We start from the raw sequence: 18985 nt of genomic DNA, 5'->3' as shown, positions 1-18985 counted from the left end.
AAAAATCTTTACTGCCAACACGTGTGTAAATAAAGTTATGTACAAAAAAAAGAGCTGACAATCTTTGTGGCTACACACGTGTGTAAATAAAGTTAGGTCCAAAAAAGTAGCTGACTTGCTTACTGGCTAGACATGTGTAAATAAAGTTATGGACGAAAAAAGCTGACAAGCTTACTGGCCGCACGTGTGTAAATAAAATTATGTACAAAAAAAGATGACTATCTTACTGGCTACGTGTGTGTAAATAAAGTTACATACAAAAAATGCGCAAAGCTAACTAGCTTACAGGCTAAAAATTAAAAAAAAAGCTTACTTGCTTACTGGCTACACATGTGTAATTAAAGTTATGTACCACGTTAAAAAAAAATCTTTACTGCCAACACGTGTGTAAATAAAAGTTATGTACAAAAAAAAGAGCTGACAATCTTAGTGGCTACACACGTGTGTAAATAAAGTTAGGTCCAAAAAAGTAGCTGACTAGCTTACTGGCTAGACATGTGTAAATAAAGTTATGGACGAAAAAAGCTGACAAGCTTACTGGCTGCACGTGTGTAAATAAAGTTATGTACAAAAAAAGCTGACTATCCTACTGACTACATGTGTGTAAATAAAGTTATGGACAAAAAAAGCAGACAATCTTATTGGCTACACGTGTGTAAATAAAGTTAGGTCCAAAAAAAGTAGCTGACTAGCTTACTGGCTAGACATGTGTAAATAAAGTTATGGACGAAAAAAGCTGACAAGCTTACTGGCTGCACTTGTGTAAATAAAGTTATGTAAAAAAAAAAGCTGACTATCTTACTGGTTGCACGTGTGTAAATAAAGTTATGGACAAAAAAAGCTGACAATCTTATTGGCTACACACGTGTGTAAATAAAGTTAGGTCCACAAAAAGTAGCTGACTACCTTACTGGCTAGACATGTGTAAATAAAGTTATGGACGAAAAAAGCTGACAAGCTTACTGGCTGCACGTGTGTAAATATAGTTATGTACAAAAAAAGCTGACTATCTTAATGGCTACATGTGTGTAAATAAAGTTATGGATAAAAAAAGCTGACTATCTTACTGGCTGCACGTGTGTAAATAAAGTTATGTACAAAAAAAACTGACTATCTTACTGGCTACATGTGTGTAAATAAAGTTATGTACAAAAAAAGCTGACTATCTTATTGGCTACACGTGTGTGAATAAAGTTATGTCCAAAAAAAGTAGCTGACTAGCTTACTGGCTAGACATGTGTAAATAAAGTTATGGACGAAAAAAGCTGACAAGCTTACTGGCTGCATGTGTGTAAATAAAGTTATGTACAAAAAAAGCTGACTACCTTACTGGCTACATGTGTGTAAATAAAGTTACATACAAAAAAATGTGCAAAGCTAACTAGCTTACAGGCTAAAAATTAAAAAAAAGCTTACTTGCTTACTGGCTACACATGTGTAATTAAAGTTATGTACCACATTAAAAAAAAATCTTTACTGGCAACACGTGTGTAAATAAAGTTAGGTCCCAAAAAAGTAGCTGACTAGCTTACTGGCTAGACATGTGTAAATAAAGTTATGGACGAAAAAAGCTGACAAGCTTACTGGCTGCACGTGTGTAAATAAAGTTATGTAGAAAAAAAGCTGACTATCTTACTGGCTACACGTGTGTAAATAAAGTTATGTCCAAAAAAAGTAGCTGACTAGCTTACTGGCTAGACATGTGTAAATAAAGTTATGGACGAAAAAAGTTTACAAGCTTACTGGCTGCACGTGTGTAAATAAAGTTATGTACAAAAAAAAGCCGACTATCTTACTGGCTACATGTGTGTAAATAAAGTTACATACAAAAAAATGTGCAAAGCTAACTAGCTTACAGGCTAAAAATTAAAAAAAAGCTTACTTGCTTACTGGCTACACATGTGTAATTAAAGTTATGTACCACATTAAAAAAAAATCTTTACTGCCAACACGTGTGTAAATAAAGTTATGTACAAAAAAAAGAGCTGACTAGCTTACTGGCTAGACATGTGTAAATAAAGTTATGGATGAAAAAAGCTGACAAGCTTACTGGCTGCACGTGTGTAAATAAAGTTATGTACAAAAAAAGCTGACTATCTTACTGGCTACATGTGTGTAAATAAAGTTACATACAAAAAAATGTGCAAAGCTAACTAGCTTACAGGCTAAAAATTTAAAAAAAGCTTACTTGCTTACTGGCTACACATGTGTAATTAAAGTTATGTACCACATTAAAAAAAAATCTTTACTGGCAACACGTGTGTAAATAAAGCTAGGTCCAAAAAAAGTAGCTGACTAGCTTACTGGCTAGACATGTGTAAATAAAGTTATGGATGAAAAAAGCTGACAAGCTTACTGGCTGCACGTGTGTAAATAAAGTTATGTACAAAAAAAGCTGACTATCTTACTGGCTACATGTGTGTAAATAAAGTTATGGATAAAAAAAGCTGACTATCTTACTGGCTGCACGTGTGTAAATAAAGTTGTGTACAAAAAAAGCTGACAATCTTACTGGCTACGTGTGTAAATAAAGTTATGGACAAAAAAAGCTGACAATCTTATTGGCCACACGTGTGTAAATAAAGTTATGTCCAAAAAAAAAGTAGCTGACTAGCTTCCTGGCTACACGCAGCTAGCGGATCCTGGGTCGCGCATCATGGCCGCCTCCAAGCCGATAGAGCCGCACTCCGGCAGCGGACTACCCCGTTGGCAGCTGGCTCTGCTGGTCGGCACTCCCATCGTGCTGGGAGTCGGTGCTGTGTACCTGTGGAACCGCAGGAGGACGAAGGAGAGCCGAGGCAAAGGCAGCGGGGAGCGGATAACACCCGAAGGCAGCGCTAGTCCGGAGCAGGGCCAGGACGGCGCCTCCCGGGCCAAGCAGGAGGCGGACATCTCCATGGTACAGCGCCTCCATTTAACTTCATGATGTGCTCTAACAGGCCGCCCGGCTTTCAACATACTGTGTTCCGTGTGTGGGCCACTTATCTCGGCCGCATGTGAGCGTGCCGTGCTGCCAAGGGCACCTGCCCGCTGACAGGCTGCCTTCAGCGGGCGAGGCGGTCATGCTTTGCCGGTCTTATCTCTTGCGGTGGATTTAACCGTGTGCTAATGCTAAGCTCGCCTTTCATGCTTTCAACTGCACATTATCCATTTTTTTAACCGCTTGTCCCGTTAAACAGACTTTAATGATCTTTCATGCACTAACTGAGGAACTCTTGAAGTCTGAATGGTTGCCAGGAGCTTCAGTTGCGTCTATGGTGCCAAATATATTTATGTATACATTTTTACATAACATTTTGCTGACAATTTAATACAACTAAAATGAAGTGTTGAGTTCAAGGCCCCGTTTACACTAAGCCAGATAAGGTTATCCTGGCTAAATCACAGTTAACCTTATCCGTTTGAGACCCCCGCCCGCCGGCGCAACGCGACCTAGTACGCATGCGCGGAAAATACATACGTCACAGTCATTTCCAGTTGCTTTGGTGTGCAAGTTCTGAAATTTTAAAAAGTTAACTTATCAATCAATCAATGTTTACTTATATAGCCCTAAATCACTAGTGTCTCAAAGGGCTGCACAAACCACCACGACATCCTCGGTAGGCCCACATAAGGGCAAGGAAAAACTCACACCCAGTGGGACGTCGGTGACAATGATGACTATGAGAACCTTGGAGAGGAGGAAAGCAATGGATGTCGAGCGGGTCTAACATGATACTGTGAAAGTTCAATCCATAATGGATCCAACACAGTCGCGAGAGTCCAGTCCAAAGCGGATCCAACACAGCAGCGAGAGTCCCGTTCACAGCGGAGCCAGCAGGAAACCATCCCAAGCGGAGGCGGATCAGCAGCGCAGAGATGTCCCCAGCCGATACACAGGCGAGCAGTACATGGCCACCGGATCGGACCGGACCCCCTCCACAAGGGAGAGTGGGACATAGGAGAAAAAGAAAAGAAACGGCAGATCAACTGGTCTAAAAAGGGAGTCTATTTAAAGGCTAGAGTATACAAATGAGTTTTAAGGTGAGACTTAAATGCTTCTACTGAGGTAGCATCTCAAACTTTTACCGGGAGGGCATTCCAGAGTACTGGAGCCCGAAATGAAAACGCTCTATAGCCCGCAGACTTTTTTTGGGCTTTGGGAATCACTAATAAGCCGGAGTCCTTTGAACGCAGATTTCTTGCCGGGACATATGGTACAATACAATCGGCAAGATAGGCTGGAGCTAGACCGTGTAGTATTTTATACGTAAGTAGTAAAACCTTAAAGTCACATCTTAAGTGCACAGGAAGCCAGTGCAGGTGAGCCAGTACAGGCGTAATGTGATCAAACTTTCTTGTTCTTGTCAAAAGTCTAGCAGCCGCATTTTGTACCAACTGTAATCTTTTAATGCTAGACATGGGGAGACCCCAAAATAATACGTTACAGTAATCGAGACGAGACGTATAAAACGCATGGATAATGATCTCAGCGTCTTTAGTGGACAGAATGGAGCGAATTTTAGCGATATTACGGAAATGAAAGAAGGCCGTTTTAGTAACGCTTTTAATGTGTGACTCAAAGGAGAGAGTTGGGTCAAAGATAATAGCCAGATTCTTTACCGTGTCGCCTTGTTTGATTGTTTGGTTGTCAAATGTTAGAGTTGTATCATTAAATAGAGGTCGGTGTCTAGCAGGACCGATAATCAGCATTTCCGTTTTATGATTGTTACGCATACACTAGGTTTTGGAGAAATGTGTCCTCTGCATTTGACTTGTCCCCATGATCACCCCCTGAGAGGTGAGGGGAGCAGTGGGCAGCAGCGGTGGCCGCGCCTGGGAATCGTTTTTGGTGATTTAACCCCCAATTCCAACCCTTGATGCTGAGTGCCAAGCAGGGATGTAATGGCTCCCATTTTTATTGTCTTTTGGTATGACTCAGCCGGGGTTTGAACTCACAACCTACCGATCTCAGGGCGGACGCTCTAACCACTAGGCCACTGAGTAACTGACATCCATCCATTTTCTACCGCTTGTCCCTTATGGACAATATCGAGTGTTGTGGTATTTCAATTAACTGGAATCCAGTGGGCTGTGGGGCCCTATTGTAGAGTAGAATAGAATATGCCGTCCTCTCCAAGGTTTCTCGTAGTCATCATTGTCATGCACGACATAGATGTTTTGCACGCACGACATAGATGTATTTTCTAAATTTAAATTCAGTATTGGTTTCAAAAAGTAAAATTCATGACTTTTTAACACCACGCTATGTACACGAACGTAGGGAGAGCTACAGAGCGCCAATAGACCTTAAAGGCACTGCCTTTGCGTGCCGGCCCAGTCACACATCTACGGCTTTTCACACACAAGTGAATGCAAGGCATACTTAGTCAACAGCCATACAGGTCACACTGAGGGTGGCCGTATAAACAACTTTAACACTGTTGCAAATATAGAATAGAATAGAATAGAGTTTTATTGTCATTATTGCAATGAACAGGTTCAAAGAACAACGAAATTGGAGCAGCTCCTCCTAAGGTGCATATACAATATGGTAGTATAAATTAAAAAAATAAATAAATAAATACATAAAAAATAAATAAAAAAAAAAAAAAAAAGATAGAGATGACAGATGTATCTATGTATACATACATAAAACATTATTTCACATTGCAGTCCAAAAAAATAGAAAAACATTTAAACATTACACATGAGGACATGATGGACATATTGTGCTCACTCAGTGCCTGTTTAGTGCTACTATGGCTCTTGGGTAAAAGCTATTTTTTAGTCTATTGGTGCTCGCTTTTAGCGCCACACTGTGAACCCACACCAAACCAAACACCAAACAAGAATAACAAACACATTTCGGGAGAACATCCACACCGTAACACAACATAAACCAGTGTTTCCCACAGGTCAGGCATTTATAGCGCGGAGTTGGAATATAATTACAACACTTTATGTACATATTTATATAATATTTACATATTTATATAATATGTAACTACAAGCTCCATTCACAGACAGTCTCTTTGCTTTTATGAGCGGTCGAGCGAGTCAAAAGCCGAAAAAAAATATATATTTTTTATTTTATTTTATTTGTGGCGGCCGTTATTCTTAAATGAATGTGTGGGAAACCCTGCATAAACACAACAGAACAAATACCCAGAACCCCTTGCAGCACTAACTCTTTCAGGACGCTACAATATACACCCCCCCGCTACACCCTACTCTGCCCACCTCAACCTCCTCATGCTCTCTCAGGGAGAGCATGTCCTGAATTCCAAGCTGCTGTTTTGAGGCATGTTAAAAAAAAATAATGCACTTTGTGACTTCAATAACAATTATGGCAGTGCCATGTTGGCATTTTTTTCCATATCGTAAGTTAATTTATTTTGGAAAACCTTTTTACATTGTTTAATGCATCCAGCGGGGCATCACAACAAAATTAGGCATAATAATGTGTTCATTCCACGACTGTATATATCGATGTCGGTGATTAAGAGTTGGACAATATCGGCAAAAAAGCCATTATCGGACATCTCTAACACAAACTTTACTCACACATTTTTGTTCAAAGGAATTGTCTGAATAATTAGAAATAGTTCACGAAATTCAAACGCAAAAAAATTCAGTGTACTTAAACAAGGTTTTTAAATAAAGACATAAATGAACCTCCAAAATAGCTTCAGGAAAAGACTGAAAGAGCTCATTGGCTCATTCGAAGACCGAATGTATTTTAACAAACGTATTTTTTAAACCCACATTTTGCTCACCAATTTTTATTGAAGAAATCATCAGCAGAGTTTTATGTTAAACAAATTCAGTTCACAAAAGGACATTTCTAAACATCCATCCATCCATCCATTTTCTACCGCTTATTCCCTTTCGGGGTCACGGGGGGCGCTGGCGCCTATCTCAGCTACAATCGGGCGGAAGGCAGGGTACACCCTGGACAAGTCGCTACCTCATCGCAGGGCCAACACAGATAGACATTGTTACGTAAAATCAGTTTTTGGACTGAAGGCACAAACGAACCTCCACAGACTTTGTACGTAAATCTTAAAAAAGTCTTCCCCTGTTTAGTTGTTAACCTCATTAACAGTAAAAGTCCAGGAACATTCTAGAAACTGTAATAATTAACACATTGAATGTAATGATTACTTCCCAGCAGCTCCTTTTATTGCATTTTTGTTTAGTCTGTTTTGATTTGTGGAGCGCCAGTTCCCAACAGAAGTGTTGTCAAGGTTTGTGGAATCACATACAGAATTGTCATGTCTGGCCTTACAGAGTCCTTTGGACCGTGCCCAAGGAGCCAAGAACCGAGGCAACAAGTACTTCAAGGCGGCCAAGTACGAGAACGCCATCCAGTGCTACACCGAGGCCATCGCCCTGTGCCCCGCTGAGCAGAAGAGCGACCTGTCAACGTTTTACCAGAACAGAGCGGCGGCCTACGAGCAGCAGGTTTGATGTTGACACAAAAGCAGGGGTGGCCAAATATATAGATCTTTTTCAAAGAACTAGAAAATTAAATTCCGGTAGAAATGAAGAGCCAGAGCCAAACTGAAATGCTAACAGTTAGCACGCTGTCCAGAGAGTGTCAAGTAACAGAAAATATGAGCTAAAAAAATCCATCCATCCATCCATTTCCTACCGCTTATTCCCTTTTAGGGGTCGCGGGGGGCGCTGGCGCCTATCTCAGCTACAATCGGGCGGAAGGCGGGGTACACCCTGGACAAGTCGCCACCTCATCGCAGGGCCAACACAGATAGACAGACAACATTCACACTCACATTCACACACTAGGGCCCATTTAGTGTTGCCAATCAACCTATCCCCAGGTGCATGTCTTTGGAAGTGGGAGGAAGCCGGAGTACCCGGAGGGAACCCACGCATTCACGGGGAGAACATGCAAACTCCACACAGAAAGATCCCGAGCCTGGATTTGAACCCAGGACTGCAGGACCTTCGTATTGTGAGGCAGACGCACTAACCCCTCTTCCACCGTGAAGCCGCCAAAAAAATCGAGCATGTTAATAGTGTTATGCTAACAATAGCATGCATTGGAGGTGGGGTGAATAATCGATTTTTAGATGCATCACAATTCGGACATGGACCATTGCAATATCGGTTTGAGATCAATCGATTGCCATTTTTTATTCATACAATATTAGAGTTCTAAAATCTGGCTGACTGCAGCAAGCCACCTCACCGAGGCATTAGACCAGCTCCTTTATTTCAGGGCCCCCAGTTTGACACATTTTCATTAATTTAATAAATGTGATGGGAATTAATTCAACTGTTAATACTAATGCACTGTTCTTTAAAGGTGCAAGTGATAAACACGTATTCAGTGCAACGAAAAGAAAGGTAAAAGTGCATCAATATTGGGGACGGCGTGGCGCTGTGGTGGAGTGGCCGCGCGCAACCAGAGCGTCCCTGGTTCAATCCCCACCTAGTACCAACCTCGTCACGTCCGTTGTGCCCTGAGCAAGACACTTCACCCTTGCTCATGATGGGTGCTGGTTAGCGCCTTGCATGGCAGCTCCCTCCATCAGTGTGTGAATGTGTGTGTGAATGGGTAAATGTGGAAGTAGTGTCAAAGCGCTTTGAGTACCTTGAAGGTAGAAAAGCGCAATACAAATACAACCCATTTATCATTTATTTATTTATATATATATCAATAATCGATTTTGAATTGAATTGTAAGGTGCCAAAAGATTCCCACCCCGAGCATGCTGGCAGTTAGCATTAATGTAATAGGAAAATATCCATTCATCCATCCATTTTCTACCGCTTATTCCCTTCCGGGGTCGCGGGGGGCGCTGGCGCCTATCTCAGCTACAATCGGGCGGAAGGCGGGGTACACCCTGGACAAGTCGCCACCTCATCGCAGGGCCAACACAGACAGACAGACAACATTCACACTCACATTCACACACTAGGGACCATTTAGTGTTGCCAATCAACCTATCCCCAGGTGCATGTTTTTGGAAGTGGGAGGAAGCCGGAGTACCCAGAGGGAACCCACGCATTCACGGGGAGAACATGCAAACTCCACACAGAAAGATCCCGAGCCTGGATTTGAACCCAGGACTGCAGGAACTTTGTATTGTGAGGCAGACGCACTAACCCCTCTGCCACCGTGAAGCCCAATAGGAAAATATAACCTGCCAAATACATACTTAATTAGCTAAAAAAAGCAAGTGTGCTCATGTTAGCATTCCAAAATGCTAACTAACATGCGTCAAGTACCAAAATGTATTACTCTAAGGCAGTGGTTCTCAACCTTTTTTCAGTGATGTACCCCCTGTGAACATTTTTTTTAATTCAAGTACCCCCTAATCAGAGCAATGCATTTTTGGTTGGAAAAAAGAGATAAAGAAGTAAAATACAGCATTATGTCATCAGTTTCTGATTTATTAAATTGTATAACAGTGCAAAATATTGCTCAATTGTAGTGGTTTTTCTTGAACTATTTGGAAAAAAATATAGGAAAATAACTAAAAACTTTTTGAAAAATAAACAAGTGATTCAATTATAAATAAAGATTTCTACACATAGAAGTAATCATCAACTTAAAGTGCCCTCTTTGGGGATTGTAATAGAGATCCATCTGGATTAAATCTAAACATTTCTTCACAAAAAAAGAAATCTTTAACATCAATATTTATGGAACATGTCCACAAAAAATCTAGCTGTCAACACTGAATATTGCATTGTTGCATTTCTTTTCACAGTTTATGAACTTTCATATTTTGTTGAAGTATTATTCAATAAATATTTATAAAGGATTTTTGAATTGCTGATATTTTTTTAGAATATTTAAAAACAATCTCACGTACCCCTTGGCATACCTTCAAGTACCTCCAGGGGTACACATAACCCAATTTGAGAACCACTGCTCTAAGGCGTGTACTTGAAGTGTTTAAAATGCTAGCATGCATATATAAAATATAAAAGTAAATTTATATAATAAAATATATATAATTAAAAAAACAAAGTATATATATATATTTTTTTTTTGTATATATATATATATATATATATCAGAATCAGACATACTTTATTAATTCCCGAAGGGAAATTAACATTTTCAGCACAATCCCATTCAAGATCAGACAAACATTACAGGGAGACGGAACAAGGATAGCTGACGGGTCTGCCAACTTCCGGCGCCCCTTACAAAAAAGTGGGGGGGAATGGGGAAAAAGAAATAAAAGATTAAAATAAAATAGAATAAAAAAATGTTTCTAATATATACAAATATATATATATATATATATATATACATATTTTATATTATCTATATGCATTCTAGCATTTTAAACACTTCAAGTGTTATATATATATTTTTTAAATTATATAATTAAAAAAATACATGAATATTTTATAATATATATGTAAATATATTTATTTTATATAATCTCAGACATATATATATTTTATATATTATATATATATTAAACAAATTATATATATACATATATATATAATTTTTCATTTTTATTAGGGGAGTAAAATATGTATGTATATGTATTTATTTATTTTTTGTTTCCTCCTAATATATATTTTGAAAAAAATATATATATATGTGTGTGTGTGTGTGTGTGTGTGTATATATATATATATATATATATATATATATATATATATATATATATATATATATATATATATATATATAATTTTAAATATATATTTGGGGAAAACTAAAAATATATATATGTATATATATGCTAAAAATCTCCTGATGATTGAGGGAACCCCTCATGAAACAGTTCTGTAGAGATGTAGTCTTGTGATTTTTCCCACACCTATATATATATATATATATATATATATATATATATATATATATATATATATATATATATATATATATATATATATATATATAAAATTAGGGGGAAAATGAATAAATGTGTTTTCCCCAAATATATATTTAAAAATATATATATATGTATGTACATAATATTTATTTATTCACATTTTTTTATTTTAAGTATATATTGGGGAGAACAAAAAAAATGCATGTATATAATCTTATGTATTTATTTTATGATTGATATCTGCCGGTGTGGCTTGGGTGGTAGAGCACCCGTGCCAGCAACATGAGGCTTGCTAATTAGATCCCAAGCTTCCACCATCCTCGTCACGTCCGTTGTGTCCTTGAGCAAGAAACTTCACCCTTGCTCCTGGTGGGTCATTGTTAGGGCCTTGCATGGCAGCTCCCGCCATCAGTGTGTGAATGTGGAAATAGTCTCAAAGCACTTTGAGTACCTTGAAAGTAGAGAAGCGCTATACAAGTATGACCCATTCACCATATGTAGGTGTATACTTACAAAATGTTTAAAAAAAAAACAAAAAAACAAGTGTACTGACGTTAGCATGCTAACAGCTATCTTCCGTCAAGTAACAGAATATTTCTCGCTGAGGTGTATAAAATTAGCTGGGAAAAAGTGAGCATGTCAATGTTGGCATCCAACATGCGTCAAGCACCAAATATATTACTCTGAGGTGTGTACTTGGAAAAAAATGTAAACATGCTATCATGCTAATGTTAGCATATATCAGGTTCCAAAATTAACTGAAATGTATACCTATAAATTAGCTATTTAAAAACAAAAAAATTAAAAAAGCTAGGATATTGACGTTAGCATGCTAACAGCAAGTAGTAATGTTAGCATCCTAGCATGGGTCAATCACCAAATATATTACTCTGAGTTGTGTACTTGAAACAATGTGTTAAAGATATCTAGCATGCTAATGTTAGTATGCACCAGGTACGAAAATGAACTGAAATATATACCTACAAAATTAGCTAAAAAAAAAAAGCTAGCATACTGACGTTAGCATGCTAACAGCAAGTAGCAAAATATTTGACCCTGAAGTGTATAAAATGAGCTGGAAAGAAGTGAGCATGTTAATGTTAGCATCTTAACATGCGTCAAGCACCAAATATATTGTTCTGAGGTGTGTACTTGGAAAAAAATGTGTTAAAAATGCTTCCATGCTAATTTTAGCATGCCTCAAGTACTAAAATATGGCTGAAATGTATACCTACAAAATTTGTTAAAAAAAAAAGCTAGGATAGTGACGTTCGCATGCTAACAGCAAGTAGCAAAGTATTTGACCCTGAAGTGTATAAAATGAGCTGGAAAGAAGTGAGCATGTTAATGTTAGCATCCTAACATGCGTCAAGCACCAAATACATTGTTCTGAGGTGTGTACTTGGAAAAAAATGTGTTAAAAATGCTTCCATGCTAATTTTAGCATGCCTCAAGTACTAAAATATGGCTGAAATGTATACCTACAAAATTAGCTAAAAAAAAAAGCTAGGATAGTGACGTTCGCATGCTAAAAGCAAGTAGCAAAATATTTCACGCCGAGGTGTATAATATGTCTAAAATTAGCTGTAAAAAGTGAGCATGTTAATGTTAGTATCCTAACATTAAAACAAATACTCCTAAGGTGAGTTCTTGAAAAAAATGTGCTAATGTTAGTATGCTTCAAGTACGAAAATGAACACAAATGTATACCTGCAAAATTAGCTAAAAAAAAAAAAAGTTAGCATACTTACGCTAGCATGCTAACAGCAAGTAGCAAAATATTTGACCCTGAAGTGTATAAAATGAGCTGGAAAGAAGTGAGCATGTTAATGTTAGCATCTTAACATGCGTCAAGCACCAAATATATTGTTCTGAGGTGTGTACTTGGAAAAAAATGTGTTAAAAATGCTTCCATGCTAATTTTAGCATGCCTCAAGTACTAAAATATGGCTGAAATGTATACCTACAAAATTAGTTAAAAAAAAAGCTAGGATAGTGACGTTCGCATGCTAACAGCAAGTAGCAAAGTATTTGACCCTGAAGTGTATAAAATGAGCTGGAAAGAAGTGAGCATGTTAATGTTAGCATCCTAACATGCGTCAAGCACCAAATACATTGTTCTGAGGTGTGTACTTGGAAAAAAATGTGTTAAAAATGCTTCCATGCTAATTTTAGCATGCCTCAAGTACTAAAATATGGCTGAAATGTATACCTACAAAATTAGCTAAAAAAAAAAGCTAGGATAGTGACGTTCGCATGCTAAAAGCAAGTAGCAAAATATTTCACGCTGAGGTGTATAATATGTCTAAAATTAGCTGAAAAAAGTGAGCATGTTAATGTTAGTATCCTAACATTAAAACAAATACTCCTAAGGTGAGTTCTTGAAAAAAATGTGCTAATGTTAGTATGCTTCAAGTACGAAAATGAACACAAATGTATACCTGCAAAATTAGCTAAAAAAAAAAAAAGTTAGCATACTTACGCTAGCATGCTAACACCAAGTAGCAAAATATTTGACCCTGCAGTGTATAAAATGAGCTGGAAAGAAGTGAGCATGTTAATGTTAGCATCTTAACATGCGTCAAGCACCAAATATATTGTTCTGAGGTGTGTACTTGGAAAAACATTTGTTATAAATGCTTCCATGCTAATTTTAGCATGCCTCAAGTACTAAAATATGGCTGAAATGTATACCTACAAAATTAGTTAAAAAAAAAAGCTAGGATAGTGACGTTCGCATGCTAACAGCAAGTAGCAAAGTATTTGACCCTGAAGTGTATAAAATGAGCTGGAAAGAAGTGAGCATGTTAATGTTAGCATCCTAACATGCGTCAAGCACCAAATACATTGTTCTGAGGTGTGTACTTGGAAAAAAATGTGTTAAAAATGCTTCCATGCTAATTTTAGCATGCCTCAAGTACTAAAATATGGCTGAAATGTATACCTACAAAATTAGCTAAAAAAAAAAGCTAGGATAGTGACGTTCGCATGCTAAAAGCAAGTAGCAAAATATTTCACGCTGAGGTGTATAATATGTCTAAAATTAGCTGAAAAAAGTGAGCATGTTAATGTTAGTATCCTAACATTAAAACAAATACTCCTAAGGTGAGTTCTTGAAAAAAATGTGCTAATGTTAGTATGCTTCAAGTACGAAAATGAACACAAATGTATACCTGCAAAATTAGCTAAAAAAAAAAAAAGTTAGCATACTTACGCTAGCATGCTAACAGCAAGTAGCAAAATATTTGACGCTGAGGTGTATTAAATGTCTAAAATTAGCTAGAAAAATAGTGATCATGTTAATGTTAGCATCCTAACATGCGTCAAACACCAAACATATTTCTCTGAGGTGTGCACTTGAAAAAAATGTGTTTAAAATGCTAGCATGCTAATTTTAGCATACATCAAGTACCAACATATGGCTGAAATGTAGGGCTGTGAATCTTTGGGTGTCCCACAATTCGATTCATTATCGATTCTTGGGGTCACGATTCGATTCAAAATCCTTTTTTTTTTTTTTTTTTTCATTTCAACACAATTCTCGATATTGTTGTTGATAATATTAATTTTAGTTTCACTACTTTTGGTTTGTTCTGTGTCGTGTTTGTGTCTTCTCTCAATTGCTCTGTTTATTGCAGTTCTGAGTGTTGCTGGGTCAGGTTTGGTTTTGGAATTGGATTGCATTGTTATGGTATTGCTTTGTATTGTTTTGTTGGATTGATTTAAAAAAAAAAAAAAAAGGATTTTTTAAAAATGAGAATCGATTCTGAATCGCACAACGTGAGAATCGCGATTCAAATTCGAATCGATTTTTTTCCCACACTCCTACTGAAATGTATACCTATAAAATTAACTAAAAAAAAAAGGGGCTTCACGGTGGAAGAGGGGTTAGTGCGTCTGCCTCACAATACGAAGGTCCTGAGTAGTCAGGGTTCAATCCCAGGCTCGGGATCTTTCTGTGTGGAGTTTGCATGTTCTCCCCGTGACTGCGTGGGTTCCCTCCGGGTACTCCGGCTTCCTCCCACTTCCAAAGACATGCACCTGGGGATAGGTTGATTGGCAACACTAATTTGGCCCTAGTGTGTGAATGTGAGTGTGAATGTTGTCTGTCTATCTGTGTTGGCCCTGCGATGAGGTAGCGAATTGTCCAGGGTGTACTCCGCCTTCCGCCCGATTGTAGCTGAGATAGGCACCAGCGCCCCCCGTAACCCCAAAGGGAATAAGCGGTAGGAAATGGATGGATGGGGGAAAAAAAAGGAAAAAAAAGCTAACATACTGACCAAAGCATGTTAACAGCAAGTAGCAAAATATATAATGCTGAGTAGTATTAAATTAGCTGGAAAAAAGTGAGCATGTAAATGTTAGCATCCTAACATGCCAAAATATGGCTGAAATGTATACAAAATTATCCCCAAAAAAAGCTAGCATACTGACGTTAGCATGTTAACAGCAAGTAGCAAAATATTTGACGCTGGGGTGTATAAAATGTCTTAAATTAGCTGGAAAAAAGTGAGCATGTTAATATTAGCATGCTAACATGCGTCAAGCACCAAATACTCTAAGTTGAGTTCTTGAAAAAAAAATGTTAAAAATGCTAGCATGCTAATGTTAGCATGCATCAAGTATCAAAATATGGCTGAAATGTATACCTACAAAATTAACCACAAAAAAAAGGCAGCATACTGACGTTAGCATGTTAACAGCAAGTAGCAAAATATTTGAAGCTCGGGTGTATAAAATGTCTAAAATTAGCTGGAAAAAAGTGAGCATGTTAATGTTAGCATCCTAACATGCGTCAAACAACAAATACTCTGAGGTGAGTTCTTGAAAAAAATTTTTTTAAAAATGCTAGCATGCTAATGTTAGCATGCATCAAGTATCAAAATATGGCTGAAATGTATACCTACAAAATTAACCCCAAAAAAAAGCTAGCATACTGACGTTAGCATGCTAACAGCAAGTAGCAAAATATTTGATGCTGAGGTGTATAAAATGTCCAAAATTAGTTGGAAAAAAGTGAGCATGTTAATGTTAGCATCCTAACATGCGTCAAGCACCAAATACTCTAAGTTGAGTTCTTGAAAAAAAAAATGTTAAAAATGCTAGCATGCTAATGTTAGCATGCATCAAGTACCAAAATATGGCTGAAATGTATACCTACAAAATTAACCACAAAAAAAAGCTAGCATACTGACGTTAGCGTGTTAACAGCAAGTAGCAAAATATTTGACGCTGAGGTGTATAAAATGTCTAAAATTAGTTGGAAAAAAGTGAGCATGTTAATGTTAGCATCCTAACATGCGTCAAACAGCAAATACTCTGAGGTGAGTTCTTGAAAAAAAATTGATAAAAATGCTAGCATGCATCAAGTTCAGAATATGGCTGAAATGTATACCTACAAAATTAACCACAAAAAAAAGCTAGCATACTGACGTTAGCATGTTAACAGCAAGTAGCAAAATATTTGACGCTGAGGTGTATAAAATGTCTAAAATTAGCTGGAAAAAAGTGAGCATGTTAATATTAGCATCCTAACATGCGTCAAGCACCAAATACTCTGAGGTGAGTTCTTGAAAAAAAAATGATAAAAATGCTAGCATGCTAATGTTAGCATGCATCAAGTATCAAAATATGGCTGAAATGTATACCTACAAAATTAACCACAAAAAAAGCTAGCATCCTGACGTTAGCATGCTAACAGCAAGTAGCAAAATATTTGATGCTGAGGCGTATAAAATGTCTAAAATTAGCTGGAAAAAAGTGAGCATGTTAATGTTAGCATCCTAACATGCGTCAAACAGCAAATACTCTGAGGTGAGTTCTTGAAAAAAAAATTGTTAAAACTGCTAGCATGCTAATGTTAGCATGCATCAAGTATCAAAATATGGCTGAATTGTATACCTACAAAATTAACCACAAAAAAAAGCTAGCATACTGACATTAGCATGTTAACAGCAAGTAGCAAAATATTTGACGCTGAGGTGTATAAAATGTCTAAAATTAGCTGGAAAAAAGTGAGCATGTTAATGTTAGCATCCTAACATGCGTCAAACAGCAAATACTCTGAGGTGAGTTCTTGAAAAAAAAATGATAAAAATGCTAGCATGCTAATGTAAGCATGCATCAAGTATCAAAATATGGCTGAAATGTATACCTACAAAATTAACCACAAAAAAAAGCTAGCATCCTTACGTTAGCATGCTAACAGCAAGTAGCAAAATATTTGATGCTGAGGCGTGTAAAATGTCTAAAATTAGCTGGAAAAAAGTGAGCATGTTAATGTTAGCATCCTAACATGCGTCAAACAGCAAATACTCTGAGGTGAGTTCTTGAAAAAAAAATGTTAAAAATGCTAGCATGCTAATGTTAGCATGCATCAAGTATCAAAATATGGCTGAAATGTATACCTACAAAATTAACCACAAAAAAAAGCTAGCATACTGACGTTAGCATGTTAACAGCAAGTAGCAAAATATTTGACACTGAGATGTATAAAACGTCTAAAATTAGTTGGAAAAAAGTGAGCATGTTAATGTTAGCATCCTAACATGCGTCAAACAGCAAATACTCTGAGGTGAGTTCTTGAAAAAAAAATTGATAAAAATGCTAGCATGCTAATGTTAGCATGCATCAAGTACCAAAATATGGCTGAAATGTATACCTACAAAATTAACCACAAAAAAAAGCTAGCATACTGACGTTAGCATGTTAACAGCAAGTAGCAAAATATTTGACGCTGAGGTGTATAAAATGTCTAAAATTAGCTGGAAAAAGTGAGCATGTTAATGTTAGCATCCTAACATGCGTCAAACAGTAAATACCCTGAGGTGAGTTCTTGAAAAAAAAATTGATAAAAATGCTAGCATGCTAATGTTAGCACGCATCAAGTATCAAAATATGGCTGAAATGTATACCTACAAAATTAACCACAAAAAAAAGCTAGCATGCTGACATTAGCATGTTAACAGCAAGTAGCAAAATATTTGACGCTGAAGTGTATAAAATGTCTAAAATTAGCTAGAAAAAAGTGAGCATGTTAATTTTAGCATCCTAACATGCGTCAAACAGCAAATACTCTGAGGTGAGTTCTTGAAAAAAAATTGTTAAAAATGCTAGCATGCTAATGTTAGCATGCATCAAGTACCAAAATATGGCTGAAATGTATACCTACAAAATTAACCACAAAAAAAAGCTAGCATGCTGACATTAGCATGCTAACAGCAAGTAGCAAAATATTTGATGTTGAGGTGTATAAAATGTCTAAAATTAGCTGGAAAAAAGTGAGCATGTTAATGTTAGCATCCTAACATGCGTCAAACAGCAAATACTCTGAGGTGAGTTCTTGAAAAAAAATTGATAAAAATGCTAGCATGCTAATGTTAGCATGCATCAAGTATCAAAATCTGGCTGAAATGTATACCTACAAAATTAACCACAAAAAAAAGCTAGCATACTGACGTTAGCATGCTAACAGCAAGTAGCAAAATATTTGAAGCTCGGGTGTATAAAATGTCTTAAATTAGCTGGAAAAAAGTGAGCATGTTAATGTTAGCATCCTAACATGCGTCAAGCACCAAATACTCTGAGGTGAGTTCTTGAAAAAAAATTGATAAAAATGCTAGCATGCTAATGTTAGCATGCATCAAGTACCAAAATATGGCTGAAATGTATACCTACAAAATTAACCACAAAAAAAAGCTAGCATGCTGACATTAGCATGCTAACAGCAAGTAGCAAAATATTTGACGCTGAGGTGTATAAAATGTCTAAAATTAGCTAGAAAAAAGTGAGCATGTTAATGTTAGCATCCTAACATGCGTCAAGTAGCAAATACTCTGAGGTGAGTTCTTGAAAAAAAATTGTTAAAAATGCTAGCATGCTAATGTTAGCACGCATCAAGTATCAAAATATAGCTGAAATGTATACCTACAAAATTAACCACAAAAAAAGCTAGCATACTGACGTTAGCATGTTAACAGCAAGTAGCAAAATATTTGACGCTGAGGTGTATAAAATGTCTAAAATTAGTTGGAAAAAAGTGAGCATGTTAATGTTAGCATCCTAACATGCGTCAAGCACCAAATACTCTGAGGTGAGTTCTTGAAAAAAAATTGATAAAAATGCTAGCATGCTAATGTTAGCATGCATCAAGTACCAAAATATGGCTGAAA

At 37.0% G+C, this 18985-nt stretch overlaps 1 protein-coding gene across 1 annotated transcript in view; it reads left to right on the top strand.

Moving 5' to 3' along the window:
• The first annotated feature begins 2601 nt into the window (after positions 1-2601).
• LOC133543361 (mitochondrial import receptor subunit TOM70-like) overlaps positions 2602-18985 on the top strand; it is a 47280-nt gene continuing 30896 nt past the window's right edge. Inside the window, exons 1-2 of the mRNA XM_061887893.1 lie at positions 2602-2899; positions 7273-7446. Of these exons, the coding sequence (XP_061743877.1) occupies positions 2657-2899; positions 7273-7446 (417 nt within the window). The 5' untranslated portion in view covers positions 2602-2656. The remainder of the gene's footprint in view (positions 2900-7272; positions 7447-18985) is intronic.

The sequence above is a fragment of the Nerophis ophidion genome, linkage group LG26, assembly GCF_033978795.1.
Source record: "Nerophis ophidion isolate RoL-2023_Sa linkage group LG26, RoL_Noph_v1.0, whole genome shotgun sequence".
Classification (NCBI taxonomy): Eukaryota; Metazoa; Chordata; class Actinopteri; order Syngnathiformes; family Syngnathidae; genus Nerophis; species Nerophis ophidion.
The sequence above is the reverse complement of the archived record's forward strand: the minus strand, read 5'-3'. Positions and strand labels throughout refer to the sequence as shown.